Source organism: Oncorhynchus nerka, linkage group LG1 (assembly GCF_034236695.1).
Source record: "Oncorhynchus nerka isolate Pitt River linkage group LG1, Oner_Uvic_2.0, whole genome shotgun sequence".
In the NCBI taxonomy this organism is placed as follows: domain Eukaryota; kingdom Metazoa; phylum Chordata; class Actinopteri; order Salmoniformes; family Salmonidae; genus Oncorhynchus; species Oncorhynchus nerka.
Window position 1 is genome coordinate 2,980,540 of NC_088396.1, and position 16,398 is coordinate 2,996,937.

A 16,398-nucleotide genomic window follows, 5' to 3' on the forward strand; every position below is an offset into this window, starting at 1 on the left:
GGTTTCGCTTCACGCTGTGTAGAGCGTGGTAGCCAGGGCACCAAAACAGCAGAGAAGTTGAGTCTTGCGCTTCAATGTTCTTAGTTGTTACAAAAATTGACCCACTATGCTATTCACTTTCTGTGGCTGTCATATCTCGCTGAGTCTACCTTTTTAAAGTAAACCTTCAAAGGTCGTTTTTTTCAGGTTAAATTTATGTATGGTGATATTCAGTGCATTTGGGAATTATTCAGACCCCTTGACTTTTTCCACATTTTGTTACGTTAGACTTATTCCAAAAAAAAAGTTAAATGTCATCTTCGTCAATCAACACACAATACCCCATAATGACAAAGCCAAAACAGTTGACATTTTAGCAAATGTATTAAAAATCTACACTGAAATTTGACATTTACATAAGTATTCAGACCCTTTACTCAGTACTTTGTTGAAGCACCTTTGGCAGCAATTACAGCCTCGAGTCTTCTTGGGTATGACACTAGAAGCTTGGCACACCTGTATTTGGGGAGTTTCTCCCAATCTCCTCTGCAAATCCTCTCAAGCTCTGTCAGGTTGGATAGGGAGCGTCGCTGCACAGCTATTTTCAGGTCTCTCCAGAGATGTTCGGTCTATGGTTTTAATTGTCAAATCTGGGCAGATATTTTATTAACCAGTGGCAAGAATATGAAGACTAGTTGACATCTGGTATGCTGGGTCATCCTACCTTAACAAATCATCAAACTTTAAGGTCTTTCTTTACAGGCAGGAATTAACAAGTGGGCTACTGTGTGTCCTGTTTAGTATGCTCATTACTCTATACAGCTGTAGGCCGATCCTTCTTCCGTTTAACACAGATTCTCCATTTGGCCATGATTGTGTGTTTTCATTCATAGATGTGTTTTGGTTGGAAAAGGGCAGTGTGTGAGAGAGATTCAGACAGTGCCCAACCTGAATATACTTTGTCCTATTGTGCCCCCCGGTGGGCAACTAGGATAATGACTGCAACTCTGTGGCCAGCTTCCTGCGCAGCGCGGCCACCAGCAGTGGCCTGCCCAGAGACCTGGATCACATGACCATCCCCAATTTATCAGACGTGAGTGGGGCAGCACTGCCCGCCCAGAGTCATGCCAGGGCATGGCAGCGTGGTCTCAACTTGCATATAAAGACTGGCTTCTGTGTGGAGTGGGGGGGTAGACCTAAAGAGATGAATTACTGTCTGACTTGCTGTGTGAAGTGGTAGCCTGGATTGTGCTGTCAACTCCTACTGTATGGTCATTGTCACACCTGGAAGATGGGTGAGAGGAGACCTTAGAAAGTGTTTTTACCACTGAAGAGATGTCATCAACAGGGGTACTAGTGAATAAAAAAATATGAATTGCTAATCTATAGCATGCAGGTGGATGGTTTCTTATAGATGGAGTCTTTGTAGAATGGGAGTAACAACATTATGGTCTGTGTCATGGACTAGAAGTACCATTAACTATTTTAGAATGTACTGTAACCAGTATTGATGCTGATTGATACTCATATTGTTCACTTCCCATACCTAACATAGCATGCTGACTACTCTGAACAGTTTGATGGCCACATGTAACATGTTGTATGTGATTGATCATAACAATGAACTTTGCACGGCATTGAAGTTGAGACATCTGTACATTTTTATAATTAGGCATGCGCTCTTAACTTACCCAGTAACTGGTGTGTTATAACAACATTTAAACTGCTCATGGTTTATGATTGGATGGAAAGATTACCTACCCCCCCCCACCACAGCTTGTGAGGGATAATGTGATTGGACAAAGTGGAGTAAGGTAAAGATGTGATGAGGACATTGAGTGTGAATAGATGGCCTTCCAGAACCTTCTCTAGGCCCTAATGTCATGATGTTGCCCTTGTTCTAACAGTATCTCCCCGTTGTTCCCAGGTGGAGGACCGAGATTACCTGGAAAAGGGATCTCGAGCCGCTTCCACCCTATCGGCAGCCACCCTCGCCTCGCTGGGCGGGTCTTCCTCCCGGGGAGAAAGTGGTGAAACGTCCATCACTGGCGACACAGAAACCTCCATACGAGAGATCAAGGTAAAGGTTACAAAAACATGGGTGTCCTAGAACCATCTTCCATACATTCCACTCTTTAAGAGCCCATCACTGTACAGCAAACACTGCTCTGCAAGTCATTCTCTACCTGTCATTGTGCTTGTCACTTCATGTGTCGAACCCTGTCGCAGCATGCTTCTGTCTCTCCTCAACCCTGCCACACTCTTCACCCCAGGAGATTCATGAGCTGAAGGATCAGATCCAAGATGTGGAGTCAAAGTACATGCAGAGCCTCAAAGAAGTCAAGGTACATTACTGGACTGACGCAACCCAGCCTGAGGCCCTGTTAATATTCATATGATTTTAGTCTTCCCTAGCTTTTGAGTTGACCAATGATAGGTTTAGAGTCTAAACTTTAAGACTAACCTACTATTAACCAATAATCGTTTTGAACTTCCTTAGAATTAACCAATGGTAGTATTAGTCGCCGGTGTTAAAGTACCTGAGAGACTCCTTTTTAAGCAATGATTAGTCCTCCTGACTAATATTTAATGAATGTTTTAGAATTATTTTCTTACCTATCCTTTTACTATCAACTACAGATTTAGGTTTAGACTCCTACCTTGCTATTAAATGGTTGCCAGAATCTTGGACTCCTCTAATCGTTTACGAAGGTGATAATTACCTATGATTTCAGACTAGTGAAGTTGAAAGCCCAGATCGTTATGATAATTGACCGAATTATAACTTTATTTTCAGCCTAGATGGCTTGCTTGCCTTTTCCTATGCATTTTTCAGCTTCCCTTCAAAGCAGTCAAGTTAATCTGTGCTGATGTCAAATTCAATAACCCCACAGGCATACAGTAGGCAACTGTTGCTTGTGTCCTAACATCATTACATCATTTCCCTCTGAATACGAATTATGTCCATTGAATTCTATCCATGCCCTCCATTTTCGATCATGTTCCTGATCGTTCCTCCTAGTTGAAACCGTCAGAATGGAGTATAGAAAATGGAAGTGGCAGCGGTGTAACAATACCCCCTTGGATATTGATGTGTCTGTGTTTGGGTCTGTGTCTTTCAGTCTGCCTGTCTGTGTTCCCATGTGCATACACCAACGGGCATCTCTTCCTATAGGATACCTTAGTGGAGGTGGAGGAGAAGTACCGCAAGGCCATGGTGTCCAATGCCCAGTTGGACAACGAGAAGAACAACCTGATGTACCAGGTGGACACGCTGAAGGACTCGCTCATGGAGCTGGAGGAGCTGCTGTCCGAGTCACGCCGCGAGTACGAAGGGAAGAGCAAGGTATGGGATACATCCAAGGGAGGGAGAGAAGGGATAGGGCCAGATCATGAGACCTATACAATTACAGTAAGATGAAGGGAAAAGTTAGGATCAAAAGAGAAAGGTGTATTGAGGAGGGCGATATTAGGTGGTACCTTTTGGAAACTATAGTTGCCTATAGTAATGTAATACTGGATGATTATAAACATGAACTGTATGTATATACAGTGTATTCGGTAAGTATTCAGACCTCTTCACTTTTTCCACATTTTGTTACGTTTCAGCCATATTCTAAGATGGATTAAATAGTTTTTTTCCCTCGACCATCTACACACAATACTCCATAATGACAAAGCAAAAACAGGTTTTATTACATTTTTGCAAATATATTACAAATCTAAACAGAAATGTAACATTTGCATAAGTATTCAGACCCTTTACGCAGTACTTTTGTTGAAGCTCCTATGGCAGCGATTGCAGCCTTGAGTCTTCTTGGGTATGACGCTACAAGCTTGGCACACCTGTATTTGGGAAGCTTCTCCCATTCTCTGCAGATCCTCTCAAGCTCTGTCAGGTTGGATGTGGAGTGTCACTTACCAGCTATTCTCAGGTCTCTCCAGAGATGTTTGATCGGGTTCAAGTCCGGGCTCTGGCTGGGCCACTCAAGGACATTCAGAGACTTGTCCCGAAGCCACTCCTGCGTTGTCTTGGCTGTGTGCTTAGGGTCGTTGTCCTGTTGAACCTGAATCTGAGCGCTCTGGAGACTGTTTTCTTCAAGGATCTCTCTGTACTTTGCCCTGTTGATCTTTCCCTCTATCCTGACTAGTCTCCCAGTCCCTGCCACTGAAAAACATCCGCACAGCATGATGCAGCCACCACCATTCTTCACCGTAAGGATGGTGCCAGGTTTCATCCAGACGTGACGCTTGGCATTCAGGCCAAAGAGTTCAATCTTGGTTTCATCAGACCAGATAATCTTGTTTCTCATGGTCCTTTAAGTGCCTTTTGGCCACCTCCAAGTGGACTGTCATGTGCCTTTTTTACTGAGAAGTGGTTTCCATCTGGCCGCTCTACCATAAAGGCCTGATCTGTGGAGTGCTGCAGAGGTGGTTGTCCTTCTGAAAGGTTCTCCCATCTCCACAGAGGAACTCTAAAGCTTTGTCAGAGTGACCATGGGGTTCCTGGTCACCTCCCTGACCAAGGCCCTTCTCCCCCTTCCTAGTGCGGCCAGCTCTAGGAAGTCTTGCTGTTTCCAAATGTCTTCCGTTTAAAAAGTATGGAGGCTGCTGTATTCTTGGGGACCTTCAATGCTGTAGGATTCTTTTGGGACCCTGTGCCTCTACAAAATCCTGTCTCGGAGCTCTAAAGACAATTCCTTCGACCTGGCTTTGTTTTTTCTCTGACATGCACCATTAACTGTGGGACCTTTTATATGGACAGTGCTATGCCTTTCCAACTAATGTCCAATTAATTGAATTTACCACAGGTGGAATCCAATCAAGTTGTAGAAACATCAAGGATGATCAATGGAAACAGGATGCACCTGAGCTCAATTTCAATCTCATAGCAAAGGGTCTGAATACTTATGTAAATAAAGTGTTTTTTATTTGTAGTAGATTTGCAAAAGTGTCAAGTTTTCGCTTTGTCATTATGATGTTTTTATATAAAAATATTTAAGCAATTTTAGAATAAGGCTGTAACGTAACAAAATGTAGAAAAAGTGAAGGGGTCTGAATACTTTACAAATGCATTGTACGTAAATGATATGTACGATTTTATACATGTAAAACTGTATTTATGTTAAAAATGTATATATACAGTGCCTTGCGAAAGTATTCGGCCCCCTTGAACTTTGCAACATTTGCCACATTTCAGGCTTCAAACATAAAGATATAAAACTGTATTTTTTTGTGAAGAATCAACAACAAGTGGGACACAATCATGAAGTGGAACGACATTTATTGGATATTTCAAACTTTTTTAACAAATCAAAAACTGAAAAATTGGGCGTGTAATATTATTCAGCCCCTTTACTTTCAGTGCAGCAAACTCTCTCCAGAAGTTCAGTGAGGATCTCTGAATGATCCAATGTTGACCTAAATGACTAATGATGATAAATACAATCCACCTGTGTGTAATCAAGTCTCAGTATAAATGCACCTGCACTGTGATAGTCTCAGAGGTCCGTTAAAAGTGCAGAGAGCATCATGAAGAACAAGGAACACACCAGGCAGGTCCGAGATACTGTTGTGAAGAAGTTTAAAGCCGGATTTGGATACAAAAAGATTTCCCAAGCTTTAAACATCCCAAGGAGCACTGTGCAAGCGATAATATTGAAATGGAAGGAGTATCAGACCACTGCAAATCTACCAAGACCTGGCCGTCCCTCTAAACTTTCAGCTCATACAAGGAGAAGACTGATCAGAGATGCAGCCAAGAGGCTCATGATCACTCTGGATGAACTGCAGAGATCTACAGCTGAGGTGGGACACTCTGTCCATAGGACAACAATCAGTCGTATATTGCACAAATCTGGCCTTTATGGAAGAGTGGCAAGAAGAAAGCCATTTCTTAAAGATATCCATAAAAAGTGTCGTTTAAAGTTTGCCACAAGCCACCTGGGAGACACACCAAACATGTGGAAGAAGGTGCTCTGGTCAGATGAAACCAAAATTGAACTTTTTGGCAACAATGCAAAACGTTATGTTTGGCGTAAAAGCAACACAGCTCATCACCCTGAACACACCATCCCCACTGTCAAACATGGTGGTGGCAGCATCATGGTTTGGGCCTGCTTTTCTTCAGCAGGGACAGGGAAGATGGTTCAAATTGATTGGAAGATGGATGGAGCCAAATACAGGACCATTCTGGAAGAAAACCTGCTGGAGTCTGCAAAAGACCTGAGACTGGGACGGAGATTTGTCTTCCAACAAGACACTGATCCAAAACATAAAGCAAAATCTACAATGGAATGGTTCAAAAATAAACATATCCAGGTGTTAGAATGGCCAAGTCAAAGTGCAGACCTGAATCCAATCGAGAATCTGTGGAAAGAACTGAAAACTGCTGTTCACAAATGCTCTCCATCCAACCTCACTGAGCTCGAGCTGTTTTGCAAGGAGGAATGGGAAAAAATGTCAGTCTCTCGATGTGCAAAACTTATAGAGACATACCCCAAGCGACTTACAGCTGTATTCGCAGCAAAAGGTGGCGCTACAAAGTATTAACTTAAGGGGGCTGAATAATTTTGCACGCCCAATTTTTCAGTTTTTGATTAAAAAAAAAAGTTTGAAATATCCAATAAATGTCGTTCCACTTCATGATTGTGTCCCACTTGTTGTTGATTCTTCACAAAAAAATACAGTTTTATATCTTTATGTTTGAAGCCTGAAATGTGGCAAAAGGTCGCAAAGTTCAAGGGGGCCGAATACTTTCGCAAGGCACTGTATATATATGTACAACACACTTTGATCAAGAATCAGTTTACAGACCGAAACTGACTTCAACCACAACCTGGACCTGGATAACAACCACAACCTGGACCTGGATAACAACCACAACCTGGACCTGGATAACAACCACAACCTGGACCTGGATAACAACCACAACCTGGATTATAAAGGCAGCTGTTTTGGGCCACAATGATCACTGCATATATTGCAAATCCATTAAAACATCTCCTCTATCATTTCTCCCAGGACTTTGAGCGTGAGAAACATGCCCATGGCGTGCTGCAGTTCCAGTTCAAGGAGATGAAGGAGACACTAAAACAGAGCGAGGAGTTACTAACAGTGAGTCCTCCAAGGCTTCCTCAAAATTAAAACCCAAAGCTTGTCAGGAGAGCCAAAATGACTTTACCTGTCACCTTTCAGTTTTCTTATTTCTGAACTTCCCTGTCTTCTCACCTCCATGCTGATCGTCTATTGTTCTCACTGCTTTCACCTTTCACACACACTTCATTTTCTCCTATTTATTCCATCACATCTTCCTGCGTTTCCGCTGTCCAGGAGATCCGTCAGATGCGTCTCAAGCAGGACGGCTTTGTTAGGGAAATCTCTGACCTGCAGGAAACCGTGGAGTGGAAGGATAAAAAGATTGGGGTATGCCCTGTGAACTCTAATCCATTGGGTTTGTTAGTACATGTTCAATTTGATAGCATTTGGTGGATGCAAATGGAAATCCCCACATAATTGTGTTGTGTTCACCTGTGTTGTGGTGTTAAAATACACTTATTTACTTAGGCAGAGAAGTTGATGCTAGCTAAGTGCATGAATGCTTGATACTGTATTCACTTTCTCTATGCTCACTTTCACTTCACCCATATCTATCTTTGTTCTTTACCTGCGCTTCCACCTCCCCCACTGGGGGAACTGCTCAGGCCTTAGAGCGGCAAAAGGAGTATTCGGATGCCATCCGAAATGAGCGGGATGAGCTCAGGGATGAGGTGGTCCAGCTGAAAGACATTCTGAAGGTATTTAGTCCTCTAGGGAGTCGGAGCTCGGAATATGCAACGCTGGCCTCTTAAACAGGGTTTCTCTATTGTAGTTATGCAGCTATAATGCACTGTTGTGAGACTCTTTTAAGCCTCTCATCAGTTGATGTTCATGTCCTGCCCAGAAACATGGAATTGTCCTCAGACCTGACCTGACTGCCAATGGGGAAATGCTGGAGTTGGGAACTGAAGGGTCAGCCAGTGGAGATCCAGCTTCTCAATTGGCTCAGGACTCCCAGACGTCGCCCATGGAAGGGGGGAACAGCATGCTTGGTAAGCACCATTACTGGACAAAGATCGCAACATGTTGTAATCATCTCCTGCTTACCTCATAGCTTTGCCAAATTATAGCTAACTTCTAAGCTCAAATCATGCCCACACCTGTTCTAATGCAACCCTGTAGACTTAACCTGAGTTTGGTTGACTGACAATGAAGTTAGTCACAGAAGAAGTCCAAAACCTAAGCTTTCTCCACTGATTCTCCTCCCAACCCAATGCAACCCTTGCACTTGATGCATTTTAACTAATCCATGCATCTGAACCATGATTTAAAGCAGATGGTGTAAACACCCTTGTTTTGGTGCCAAAATGTGTATCCTACATAGTCGTTTAATTTTGAGGTAAGTCCAGGGTCCTTAGGCTGATTGCTTTGGCGAAATGATGTTGACCTTGTGTTTTGTCTATTATAAACTCTTTACTTCAACCTGATAAATGTCAATCAATGGTGTTTGAAGTGTTTGCTGTGGTGTTATAGTTGGTTGGTGTTTACACCAGATCATTACACGGATCACAATCAATAAATCCATTAATTGGTCTATTCAATGTAGGTTGTCGAGTTTATTTTTTTGTAAATGATTAGGAAAAAATGTTTTGTTTGTGTTAAGTCACAAACCTGTCCATTTCTGGCCAGTCCCAAAGCAATATAACACTACAGTAGACATTTCAGAGTTTAAGATTTGCAGCTTGCCAAGGTGCCTCTGACCTGCTCATCTGCCTTGAAGATTAATCTGGGATCAAGGTTTTGTTTGATGCTCTCCTCCTCTTCTTCCTTTTCCACCTCTTCCATGCTGGTTTGATTTTTACCCAATTCTTTCAAATTACGCTTTGCGCTAATTGGCCCAGGTTCAACTGGCAGATCTTGATCATCAGAAAAATGTTTATTTGAAACTCCAAGCCACAGTGTTTGGCCTATTTCACCCTCATGGTATCCCTCATGGTCTCCTAGGCAGAGCTCAGGAGACGGAGTTGGGAAGTAGAGGAGATAAGGTGGTGGATCCCGGAAGGTCCAGGCAGCAAGAGGATACACACGAGGAGGAGGCTCAAGAGAACCATCTGACCTCGCCCACCCCCTGTAGCCTTGTTGGTGTTTCTGAAACAGAAACATCAAGGGAGGCTCAGCCATTCTCACCCACATTGGGGGAAGAGGTTGAAATTGAAGGCAGTGATGTCAACAAAGACTCTGACAATGGCAGACCAGTAGTAGAGGTCAAAAGTGGACCGGCCTGTGATTCTGAGGTACTTGTGGTTGTAACAGGTCCTGAGGAAGAGGTTACAGTAGCGGGGGAGGGGTGTGAAGCAGCAGGTGTAGAGGGGACAGGGCAAGGCAGAGTAGAGGTTGCAAGCGAAGGGGAAATGGGAATCAAAAATGACAAGGCAGATGAGGCAGAGACCAAAGTTGTCAAGAGCAGTGACGACACCAAAGAGACTACCTCAGAATATGGTGCAGCAGCTGAACAAGAGAAAAACGAATCGAGTAAAGAAGTGAAATGTTTAGACTCATATCCTCTGCCTAGGGAAACCATTGAGGACACGATGAAAAATGGCACACAGATTAGCCAAGGGACAGACCTTGATACTAGTAAGAGCCCAATCAAATCAAACCCTGAGCCTCAGAAAACAAAAAAGGCTGAAGCGTTACCAGAGATAACTGACCTGCAGCCACAGGCCCAAGCAGGCAACAAGAAGAAGAAAGGCAAGAAGAAGAAGGGAGAGACACAAAGCGATGTAAAGCAGGAAGACCGTAAGAAGAGCACACCAGAAACGTGTGTAGTCTCCATGACAAATGGCACACAGATTAGCCTAGGGACAGACCTTGATACTCCTAAGACCCCAGTCGAATCAAACCCTGAGCCTCAACCTGAGCCTCAGAAAACAAAAAAGGCATGTGTGTTGCCAGAGACCACTGACATGCAGCCACAGCCCCAAGGAGGCAAAAAGAAAAAGAAAGGCAAGAAGAAGGGTGAGAAACAAGGTGATGAAACGCAGGGAGATAAGATGAGCACAACAGAAGAGGATGTGGTCTCCACCCCAAGCGATAAGGAGCCAGTAGAGGCGGTAGGAGAGGGGGTTATCACAATAGAGACACAGCGAGAGGAGGGGACCAGTAGTTCACCAGATCGAGAGCTCCAAAGCCCTGAACAAAAAGCACAAACCATAGCTGAGGGACTGAACCTGAAGGAAGAACAACTAGAAGAAGGCCGAGTAGAGCCTACCATTGAAGTATCTCTGACTGACCAAGCTAAGAGTGAGGAAGTTGTCTCAAAGAAGAAAAAGAAGAAAATGAAAAAGGACAAACACAAACCTACAATGGAATTAGAGAAATCAGAAGGCGAGATATCAGTATTATCCCTTGAGTCCAACATTGGTATTGCTGATCCTGTTGATCACTCCAAGTGTATAACCAGCGCTTATAACCCTATGGAGGAATTAGAATCGACAACAGATACTAGTACCCAAAAGGATGAGTCAGGGTACACAACCAACCATGATAACTTTGGAGACTGTTTGAACTCTTCAGCTGACCCAAAATGTCCATTGGACTCGAAACAGTCCACAGCTGGGAATTCAAACAATGTCAAAGAGGAAGATGCAATCAAGGTCTCAGTTGAAGAGGAACAAACAATCCAAGACTCAAAGGAACAGGGGAATAACTTTCACAGTCCCATCGTCCTAAGACCAGAGCTCAAGGAGGGCGTGGAACCTGAAGACCTTATCTTCCATGATGGTGTCGCTACTCACCCAGACCAGGCTAACGAAAATGCAACACAAGACCTAAAAGAGGCAGGTCAAGATAAACCAAATGGGAGCCCAGAAGAGCGTACAAATGCACTTGAACATGAAGACACTTCAATGGCAATGCCAGAAAATGTAGAGAAATGCAACAATTCAGCAGATGAGAAATGTTGTAGCATATCGCGTGACCGCAACTGCCCTGCTGCTGAGACCATAAAACTGCCTGAACAATTGGTGGATCTACCTGGTTGTCCAGTCACTGACAGGCACTTGTATGAAAACAACAAGCCAGAAACACTTGATGGAGAAGAGGCATCAATTGGAGGGATCTCTACAGAGACCGAGCTGAATGATACAGAAACACTTGATGCAGAAGAGGCATCAAATGGAGGGATCTCTACAGAGACCGAGCTGAATGATGCAGAAGAGGCATCAAATGGAGGGATCTCTACAGAGACCGAGCTGAATGATGCAGAAGAGGCATCAAATGGAGGGATCTCTACAGAGACCGAGCTGAATGATACAGAAACACTTGATGCAGAAGAGGCATCAAATGGAGGGATCTCTACAGAGACCGAGCTGAATGATACAGAAACACTTGATGCAGAAGAGGCATCAAATGGAGGGATCTCTACAGAGACCGAGCTGAATGATGCAGAAGAGGCATCAAATGGAGGGATCTCTACAGAGACCGAGCTGAATGATGCAGAAGAGGCATCAAATGGAGGGATCTCTACAGAGACCGAGCTGAATGATACAGAAACACTTGATGCAGAAGAGGCATCAAATGGAGGGATCTCTACAGAGACCGAGCTGAATGATACAGAAACACTTGATGCAGAAGAGGCATCAAATGGAGGGATCTCTACAGAGACCGAGCTGAATGATGCAGAAGAGGCATCAAATGGAGGGATCTCTACAGAGACCGAGCTGAATGATGCAGAAGAGGCATCAAATGGAGGGATCTCTACAGAGACCGAGCTGAATGATGCAGAAGAGGCATCAAATGGAGGGATCTCTACAGAGACCGAGCTGAATGATAAAGAAGAGGCATCAAATGGAGGGATCTCTACAGAGACCGAGCTGAATGATGCAGAAGAGGCATCAAATGGAGGGATCTCTACAGAGACCGAGCTGAATGATACAGAAACACTTGATGCAGAAGAGGCATCAAATGGAGGGATCTCTACAGAGACCGAGCTGAATGATGCAGAAGAGGCATCAAATGGAGGGATCTCTACAGAGACCGAGCTGAATGATGCAGAAGAGGCATCAAATGGAGGGATCTCTACAGAGACCGAGCTGAATGATGCAGAAGAGGCATCAAATGGAGGGATCTCTACAGAGACCGAGCTGAATGATGCAGAAGAGGCATCAAATGGAGGGATCTCTACAGAGACCGAGCTGAATGATACAGAAACACGACTACAGGACCCTGTAAAAGAAACTCCGGTGACAATTGACTCTTTTAGGGAACAGAGCCACAATGAAAGTGGACCATGCACTATGGTGGCTAAAGCAGAAGAGCAAGGTGATCCCATTGAGGCCAAGCTGGAGGGTAACAAGGTACCTGGACCCAGTGAGCAGTGGAATGACAAGGAGCATGAAAATGAGGGTCAATCGTTTGACTTTTCTGACCTAGTTTCAGTGGTTCCTGCAAATATATTCCCAATAGCATCCCAAGAGGAGGTCAGCCAGGAAATGAGAACGATATCGGTAGGATACAAAATAGAGGTAGAGCTTGGTAAAGGGAAGGGTAACCAGGAAGAGGAGGATGACAAACCGCAGGACACAGAGGGAGTTAGCACGATAGTGGCACAGCAATCAATTGAAGGGGGGTCGGATAATGCACCAGAGGAGCTCCGAAGCCCTGAAGAAAAAGCACAAACCATAGTTGAGGCCCAGAACGTGAATGGAGAACAACAACTAATCACATTAGAGGAGGGGGTTAGTGTAACATACAACCAGAAATACATTGCAGAGGAGGGAGGGAGTGTGACTGTTGAACAGCAAGGTGTAGGGGAGAGCGAGAGGCAGCAGAATGCAACTGAGGTAGATGCTTTGCCAGTAGAGGAGGGGGAAGAGGCAATCCAGTATGGGTCACAGCAGGGTAGAAGAGAAAGTAGTCAAAGTGCAGAGGGCAACAACGAGCAATCTAGGACAGGCTTGAAAAAAAGCAGTAAGAAAGTAAAAGGCAAGGGAAAAGAGGACTGCCGAATGTCCTAGTTTTTAGGTCTGCACTCAATATAAACAACAGCAAATATTTATGAAAGTGCAAAGAGTCTCAACTAAATACAGCCAAAGCAAGTACCATTACAATTCCTTCCAAAGTTATAATTCGATGTACTGTATTTTGAGGTCAAAGTATTTGTGACATATTTTTTGTTTTGGCTTTGTATTCCAGCACTTTGGATTTGAAATGATACTATGAGGTAAAGTGTAGCATCCACATTAATTTAATTTGAGCGTACTTTTTGTTCAGCACTTTTTGTACATGCTCTGGTCCCCCCATTTTAGGGAACCAAAAGTATTTGGACAAATTCATTTGTGTGTTAAAGTAATCAAAAGTGTAGTATTTGGGCCTATATTCCTAGTACTCAATGACTACACTAAGCTTGTTTGATGTATTTGCAGTTTGTTTTTGTTGTTTCAGATTATGTTGTGCCCAATACATTATTTAACATTACATTTCTATTGTCACTTTTATTTGAAATAAGAATAGAATGTTTCTAAACACTTCTACATTAATGTGATGCTACCATGATTATGAATAATGGTGAATAATGATGAGTGAGAAAGTTAGAGGCACCAGACCATAACCCCAAAACATGCTAAACAGGAGAGGTTGAGGGGGATGATGTGTATGGCTCTATAGTTTTCTCACTCATCAGTATTCATGATTATCCATAATCATTGTAGCGTCCACATTAATGTAGAAGTGTTTAGAAATATTATATTCTTATTTACAACAAAAGTGACTCCAAAATGACACAATACATTATTTACCATACGTTTCTATTGGGTATAAGCTTGATTTAGTCATTGCTTGGAATATGGGACCAAATACGAAACATTTGACTACTTTAATACACATATGTGAATTTGTCCAAATACTTTTGGTTCCCTAAAATGGGGGGACAATGTACAAAAAGTGCAGTCATTTCTAAACGGGTACCCCAATTTGGATGAAAACACCCTCAAATTAAAGCTGACTATGATAAACATTAGACATATGATGGCCATGCAACAACAAATATGCCACTGTCCAAATACTTTGACTTCACAGCATGTGTGTATTTTAGCAAATGTTTAGGGAAGTTTGCCATAAGGGGTGGGTAATCTTACCACGCAGGCTGTTTTTCCCCAAACAAGCAGTAACACACCTGATTCAACTAAGAAAACCATTCATTTAAGACTAGTAGTAGTTAAGTAGAATCAATCAAATGTGTTACTACTTGCCTGGCCCTGGTAGGGTACATTGCCCATACTCTCGTATAAATCTGCAGCACCTATATACCTATACTGTAATAATGTAATATTGATTGATTGAATGACAGTATGTTTTTCTTCATCTATTCAAGGCACAATGTTTATATTGCAATGCATGATATTCGTATCGTCCTTCTCTCATCCTGTGATTTATGGAATTACCGGCCTAGTACACAAGGGTGCGCCAAAAAAACAACCCATTGGCCGTCTAACCAGAATGCTAACAGAATTGGCACAAGCAATAGTTAATTTCCATGGAGGCTGGTAGCTAAATATGTTAATGAGCCCAAACGAAAATTAACAAATTGCAAAGACAGGCAATCCAGCTCATAAAGGTATACATATATACGTAGGAGGTATACGTAGGAGCTACCAAATCTCATTTTTGGTCAGTTTAGACATTTACAAGCTAAATGTGAATGGCAGACGTTGTGCAAATTAAGTTTTGACTCATGCATGTCTGTGTGGAGTCTCTGGGGAAGGGGCCTGCTGGGAAAGGGGCCTGCTGGGAAAGGGGCCTGCCTGCTCAGACGGAACATGAACGAAGAGGACAAAAAACGCAAGGAAATCAAACAGTGGTAGCCTTACAGATAATTCATCCAAAGGGCTTTGAGTTGTCAAACACAGCAGAAAGCTAACACCATACTATGCCCCGTCACCTTATTAATTCAGCCACTTACTTAGACAACTAACAAGTTAAACTTAGGGGTCACGTTAATGCAGATTTCTGTTTTTAACGCAGGAAAAATATATAAAACATAACAAATATCTTGCTGAATTTTGTAAATGCAGATCTAAAATGCTTATTAAAATGTCTGTTCGGCATCAGACCACTTTTGTGCTTCAGTTTCACTTCTCCACTCAGATGAGAATTCACAAACGAGCATTCTATCAGCAGACAGTTCTCTGAATGATGTGTAGCTACTTTTCTGATACTTTTCTCAGTGTAACCAGGCTACTTTTCTCTTGTAAAATGCAAGATTAACTTTAAGCGAAACATTAGGAAAAGTAGCTGGCTACATTCTTTCTATGATAAACATTCGAAATACAGTATGATGGCAATGTATCGTTTTTGCAAGGAAGACCTTGCTTTTTCATTGTAAGCTCATTTACTTGTGTGGCTGCCAGCCAAATAGCGTTACACTTCTGTTGATAAAAAGGAAGCTATTTTCTGTCGAATGTGCTGCACTAATGTATTTTCTGTGAAGGAAAACTACAGTTGCACTTCCCTGATCACGCTTGAAGCAAAAAACACTTGATTTTATATATAAAACGCAACCCTTGTCAATACACAGTTGGACTGCTCCGGCTTTCTCCCATTGTGCTATTTACAAACACACATGTTAAGAGTAGGGTTGTTAACCCCGGTGTTCTGGCTAAATTCCCAATCTGGCCCTTATACCATCATCGCCACCTAATCATTCCCAGCTTCCTATTGGCTCAATCATCCCCAGGACATTGCTGTAAATGAGAATGTGTTCTCAGTCAACTTAACTGGTAAAATAAGGAAATAAAAATAAACTATCTCAACTGTTCTCAGGGCAATTACGGTAAGCTTCATAATGTGAAATGAAGAACGCGATCTGCTGTATCTGCTAACGTATTGCACAATTTTTTGGGAAAACTTAAATAAATAGTTTCCCCTGGCTATTTCCAAATACGGTATACCGCCCAAGCCTAGTCAAAAGTTTGCCCAGAACAAAAAATGTTTTCTTGCTTGGTGTATTTTGATGAAGAGAAAACTAACCCGATTGAGATTTTCTCATGCCATAAAATAATTGGCAGAAAAATCCATTCCATGTAGGCAATGATCTCAGGTGAAATCCAAGCCCTAGGATATCATGTGCATACTGTAAAATTGCTTTGTGTTCAGCATATGCCATGGTTCCTGAATTCATATGATATGACTGCTAGACAAACTGTATACAAGAATATGACTCCCTTGTTAATCACTGGTCTAAATGTTTCTTCATGTGCACTTTTTGTAAGGAAATACCTTCTGACCCTTTTCATGATTGAATAAAATAAGTAATTACAAACTTTGAGAAATAAACTTTAGTAATGTATAATACTAATTATGTAGTGTTATAGTATAATAGTA

The 16,398-nt window shown here is 42.6% G+C and overlaps 1 protein-coding gene across 17 annotated transcripts in view; it reads left to right on the forward strand.

The window, feature by feature from the left end:
• LOC115129292 (leucine-rich repeat flightless-interacting protein 2-like) overlaps nucleotides 1-16,398 on the forward strand; it is an 87,355-nt gene that overhangs the window by 63,634 nt on the left and 7,323 nt on the right. For 6 of the 17 annotated variants that reach the window (XM_065024792.1, XM_065024879.1, XM_065024968.1 and 3 more), the window contains 8 exons: nucleotides 1,907-2,059; nucleotides 2,253-2,324; nucleotides 3,155-3,325; nucleotides 7,003-7,095; nucleotides 7,312-7,404; nucleotides 7,683-7,775; nucleotides 7,922-8,069; nucleotides 9,022-16,336. In XM_065024792.1, coding sequence (XP_064880864.1) covers nucleotides 1,907-2,059; nucleotides 2,253-2,324; nucleotides 3,155-3,325; nucleotides 7,003-7,095; nucleotides 7,312-7,404; nucleotides 7,683-7,775; nucleotides 7,922-8,069; nucleotides 9,022-13,034 — 4,836 coding nt within the window. In that variant the 3' untranslated portion in view covers nucleotides 13,035-16,336. Of the gene's footprint in view, nucleotides 1-970; nucleotides 1,073-1,906; nucleotides 2,060-2,252; nucleotides 2,325-3,154; nucleotides 3,326-7,002; nucleotides 7,096-7,311; nucleotides 7,405-7,682; nucleotides 7,776-7,921; nucleotides 8,070-9,021; nucleotides 16,337-16,398 lie in introns of those variants that run through there. The other 11 variants (XM_065024644.1, XM_065024683.1, XM_065024667.1 and 8 more) reach the window with 7 other exon arrangements.